At 36.3% G+C, this 5,787-nt stretch overlaps 1 protein-coding gene across 1 annotated transcript; it reads right to left on the bottom strand.

Annotated features, from left to right (window-relative positions):
• Window positions 1–3,098: 3,098 nt before the first annotated feature.
• LOC134794613 (glycylpeptide N-tetradecanoyltransferase-like) lies at window positions 3,099–4,548 on the bottom strand. Its single transcript, XM_063766415.1, has one exon. It carries the CDS (start codon window positions 4,537–4,539, stop codon window positions 3,103–3,105), a length of 1,437 nt encoding a protein of 478 aa, XP_063622485.1. The 5' UTR covers window positions 4,540–4,548; the 3' UTR covers window positions 3,099–3,102.
• Between the last annotated feature and the right edge of the window lie 1,239 nt (window positions 4,549–5,787).

Genomic DNA, 5,787 nt, shown 5'->3' with positions numbered 1-5,787 from the left:
ATATAATCTATGTACTGCATAAGACAGGAAATACGTAGGTAATAACGCCTGTCTTCCCGGATAGCAGCAATTGTGCGGTTGTATTTTCGTATTTTACCTCGCAACGCAACGCAACGATACCTTCTAGTGTGCCAATCCAATAGTATTCTGAGAGGTAATCTTTAGATAAAAAACTGTTAGTGGGGGTCTTTGATTATACTATAATACTTTGACTGTACTATATTCCGGTAGTTCATTCTATCCTTCAAAAGGTCAAAAGCCACAATAAATTTCTTATGAGATACGATCTTTTGAAAGCAGCATTGTTGCGCGATCCCCGAGGCACAACACTATCTGTTCTCAATTTATATTAAACGGCCAAACCCTTGTTGATTTGATTACAAACGATTAATTAAAAGCCCTCCTACTAGCCTAGGAACAATAATGCACCCCATCCCTTTCTACTTCACTTAACCAAAAAGAGACGAAAGTTTTCTTAACATATTTTATGTGCCTTAAAATTGGTGTACAAAAGGGAAATGGAATCTCATTGTATTGTAAGTTTAAATCCGCAAAGATTCTGGAAGGTGAACGAACTTTGTTAATTTGTTTTTGGATAATTATTTCCTGGGATTAGAGTTGGTATCAGAAGCAAACAATTGTTAGTGAAATCTGGCTCACTTAATTTGTACCTAGTCTAAGAACTCTAGGAGTTGATTGCGACTTATAGTCTGACAAAAAAGAGTAGAAATTAAAAAGTGGCAATACTGTAATGTCGTCCCGTTTTCTTAGATTGATTTGAAAGGGACACTATAGTACCTATTGCCACTTTTTAATCTCTACTCTTTTTTGTGAGACTATAAGTCGCATTCAACTCCTAAAGTTCTTAGACTTAATTTTTAAACGAACACTCATAAAGTCGTCGCTTTAAAAGTTGTACAGTCGACGTCAAAGATAATTATGTTTACACATTTGCACCTTACTCATTTGTAATAAGGAGAAAAATGTAAACATAATCTTTGACGTCGACTGTACCTACACTATAACACTTTTTTATATTTGGTAAATTTTATATATTTCTACTTAGAAATTACGAGCTCTCCCGATAGGACCCTACGATCCTAACAGGAGAATAAAAGTGTCCCAAGATTTTTATTCCCATTCCGTTACTATTTTTCATAGAGTTTTTATGACGGTAACGGAATGCAAGGAACGAAATATGTATGAAAGTTTTGGGACACTTTTTCCTCGTATAAGTACCGAAAGAGCTCGTGATTCTGAGTAGAAGTATCAAAAAATTGCCAAACCTAAAAAAAATAAGTGTGTAGATACAACTTTAATTTTAAGTGGCCACCTTATGCCCTTAATTTGGCGCTAAATCACCGCAATGTAATGAAACTCGCATACGAGTTCTCGCATCGTCTAAATGAGCCCTAAGCCTCGTTGAAGCTCAATAGTGCAAATGATTTATGAAAAAAACAAAAATGCGGGCAATGGTAATGTCCAGTGTGTCCTGTTACTAATTTAAGGGTAAGGTAACATTTAGATGAGTTGCAGCTCGACAATGTCTTTCATAAAACGAGTCCACAATAACAATGCAGCAACGACAGTAACCCACACACCTTTATGCCTCACTATTTTCTGTTAAATGTGCACTTACAAGTAATATCAGAAAAAAATTACTAATTAAAAACACAAAAACGATAAAAGCTTATTTTCTACTTATTTTTGAATCATTGATTATAAATCAAAAACGAAACTACTTAAGTTGCATATAAAATAAATATTCTACACGCTTTGTATTGATAGCTGTAAATGCTATAATGATCTAATGATATATCTCCATAATATAATAAAACTATAATATAACTGTGTGATATATATTATAATCTAAAAATTTAAATCTAAATATGTAGGTACTTACTTTTAAAGCCTCTTAGACTATTTGAAGATTTTCAATAAACTAAGCTAGTGCTAAACTTGTATACAGGGTGATTCAGGAGACGTGAGCAGGACTAACACTGGGCATTTCGTAAATTATAAGCAACTGTTTCGTATCAGTATTAGTGAGATTAACGTTAATTTTTTAGTAATGTTGAAAAAAAAAGTTATTGATTTATTTACGACATGCATGGTCACCCTAAAATTACAATACTAAACTACCGATACTCTGTGTCAAATTTAATGTCATCACTGTCATCACGGCTGGTTACTTTTGAAAACGCGTATCTCACTCAAGTTTGACAGTTATTTTCTTCGTAATCATAACGCTGTCATTACGGTTAAAGAGTTTTTAGTTCAGCGATTAGGTTAGATTAGGTCTTGTAGGGTGACCATGATTGTAGAGAATTAAACTAGCCTAACTAGTAAAAAAATAGGAAAAACTGTGGTTGTTTCGCCTAAATACGACGGTGATCGATCAATTATCAGTTACTGAGTGTACAGGATTAGTCCTGCTCACGTCTCATGAATCATCCTGTATATCGCTGATTGCCTATACACATCGATTAGAGCTTCAGGTGTATTGATTTGGCTTCAAATTAACTAGCTTGTTTGTGAACACGTGACAGGAAGCCTGAATGGACTGGAGTGAGCACAAACAAGACGAGTTATACAAATATACATACAATACCTGCAATGACGAGCTCCTAGCCTACTCGGTAGGTACCCTGCCTACGAATCGCGGGCTCGATTCCAGGTAAGCGCATTTATTTGTGTGTTCATCACGAATATTTGCGCCTCAGCTATGGATTGGGTTATATGTATCTTAGTAAGTATGCATTTATCTATATAAGTATGCATATCGTGGCCATACTACAAGCTTTGCTTAGTTTGGGGCTAGGTTTATCTGTGTAAGATTGTCCCCAAATATTTATTCATTTTGGAATTCACCTTTTAGTGTATTATAAAATTTATCTAAAACTACTTCAATAATTAATAATTTTATTAGAATAAGTGCTCCACCATGCGTAACACTTGGAAACTTATTACAAATTAAATTGATATGCGTGATGGGCAGAATAATTTTGAAAGGATAGGCTGATTAAATAAATAACAATTTCCAACAAACCTTATAAACAAACATGTTGTGAATATACGACAAAAAACAAATCAATAATTTCGTTATTGTAGGACTAAACCAATTTTATCTGATGTCATGCTAGGACACCGCCAGTTATACAGATAGTACTGCAAGTTACCATTACCTGAGCGAAATTTCAGTGGTTCCAAAAACTCCTTATTGTCCATCAGGTCCAACGCGTAGAAGATATCAAACCCTGAGTTCTTTGCAGTTACCAACGCATCATGCATTAAATCTATCCACGGGGTTTTCGTTGACACATTATAAAATGCGTAAGCGGCTTTGATTGTATCGTGTACTGGATGTTGAGCTACCATAGTAAATGGCAGTGTATAATAGCTGACAAAGTCTGTGATAGATCCATCTGATGCTTCCACAACAAAGCTGTCAATAATATCTGTCTGTGGCGTAAACCAATGTTCAAAATCATCCTCATTAAAGATAGGAGCCAAGTCAAACTTACTCAAATAGTTTTTTAACAATAGAAATGCTTTATCACAATCTTGTGGTTCTAGTTTCCGAAAACCTGACGTCTTAGGCAAATCTGGGAGTTTATAAAGTGTGAGAGTTTTTTTCATGGTCATGTTTCTTGGCAGTTGAGTAAATTTAACATCAATCAGTTTTTTAGGGTTGAGGGATCTAAGCCAATAGCTGCATGCACCAATTGGTTTAGGTAACACGATACCAGCCGTGTAAACAGCTAGATATATCTGACTCAATCTAACTCTCCTATACGTCTCTTTCATCAAAAATGGGGCTAACCTTCTAGAACGGAGTTTTTTGTGTACGCAAAAGAAGTTAATTTCAACAGCAGTTTGTTCTTGATCATAAATCCTTAATTGGGCAGGGACAGCTGAAATGAAGCCCACTAACCTTCCAGACTTGACTGAACGCATGCCACAGTGTAAATCCTGTCTATATCCAGGGGGCTGGAGAACCCACTTGAGGAAATCCATCTGGTAGTTAAAGCGGAACATACAGTCATCATCTTCCACATAATTTTCATTTAGCAGTATGTACAACTCCTTCAAGACCAAAGGCTCGTTTAAATTTAAGGTATCCCATTTAAAGCCATCAGGTAAGCTGATTTCTGTTAAATCTGATGGTTCCACATTAAGCCACAGGATAGGTTCGTTAGAAACAATATTTTCATCAATTTTAGGTACAGGCTGAGTACACCAAAACTGATATGGCTTATGGAAAGCTTCTTCAATTTTCTTAGCTGGCTTCTGTTCCAGACTGATGGCATCCAATGGCACATTAAAATCTTTAAAGGATATGTTTGGATGAGCGTCACCAGAATTGGACTCTCCAACTATGTCGTCGGCGGCAGAACTTGATCTGCAGTGGTTCAAATCGTCACTATTACGCTTTTTCTTTTTATTATTCTTCTGTTTATGTTTAATTTCATTGTCCTTGTGCAGATTTGTAGACTGGGATGCACTGTTGCTATTTATTTTACAGAACATTCTTGTCATTATTAAAAGATGATTTATGAAATCCATGATACGGAACGTTATGAAAATACTCTTTGAATCTTATTTATTAAAGCAAGTCAATTGTCAAAGTCATGTCAAACTATAGTGAATGGCATGACATTGGTCCACGGAGGTGCATTACTCATAGTCAAACTCAACTGCACATCTATATATTTAATATGAAATCGTTTTGGATACGACTGACTTTCGCGGCGGAATAAGTTTAAACCAGTAGCCTCTCGTATTCTTCCCCCTTCGGCCTGCCTCAGTTAAAACGTCTCATCAAGGTATGCAACGCAACCGTTTATTACAAATCAGGTACATGATGATGGCGACTGTACTTACCTACTTCTTTACTTCGTTTGCCTATTTACTATACTTATTTACGGCTTGAACACGCAAGAGAGAAGAGAGAGAGGCAAATAGAAAAAAAGATAGAATAATGTACTTTAAGTAGAGTCCGTCTAAGCTAAGTTTGCACTAACTTTAACATAATTTTGCAGTGACAACGTGAATGCTTCTATAAACATCATAATTATTTTTGCCGTTAACAGTGCCATTTCTTGGTAGTACGAATCGCCGATATTTAAAAAGTAACTCATTATTTTTTACAAAATTTTTGCAGGAGACCAGAAAATAAAGCCAGTTTTACGGATAGGTATATCATGTATTTTTAATGTTTCGATCCGCAAAAGGCTGTGTGACTTAGCGGGAAAAAAATTACTGAATACTCGTACGAGTATCTCTCTCTCCTCAGCATTATTATTCCCATCTGATTGTGGGGTCTGCTTTTCTGGTCTTTTCTCTCCACTTCGCGCGATCGGACGTGTCGTCTACTGAAACGTCGCAGGCCCTCATGTCTTTTGCTATGGTGTCTGCCCATCTCATCTTCGGTCTTCCTCTTCCTCTGGAGCCGACAATGTTCAGATCCATAGCAACATTCCCGATGTAATCAGGAGGTCTTCTTTTTACGTGCCCAAACCATCTCAGTCGGCTCTCTTGTAGCTTATCGGCGATATCACGTACTCCGAGGCTACCGCGAACGTACTCGTTGCGTATCTTACGAGTATATACCTACTAAAACGTTTTTCTCAAATATGTCATTTCTTTCTCAAAACTATAGTGAAAAAAAACAACGGGGTCAGGCTCGAAGCATTCCAAATGAACCATTAAAAGGGAAACTTGTTGGTTTTCTATAAGACCGATTTAGAATTACTTTATTGACAGCAACAATTTACCCAAACTTTT

The sequence above is a fragment of the Cydia splendana genome, chromosome 10 (assembly GCF_910591565.1).
Source record: "Cydia splendana chromosome 10, ilCydSple1.2, whole genome shotgun sequence".
Taxonomy (NCBI): Eukaryota; Metazoa; Arthropoda; class Insecta; order Lepidoptera; family Tortricidae; genus Cydia; species Cydia splendana.
Note: the sequence above shows the minus strand (reverse complement) of the source record. Positions and strands in the feature narration are given on the sequence as shown.

What these genes read in the sequence shown, in the direction of transcription:
- LOC134794613 (XM_063766415.1), bottom strand. Translation starts at nt 4,539, where the DNA reads ATGACAAGAATGTTCTGTAAAATAAATAGCAACAGTGCATCCCAGTCT.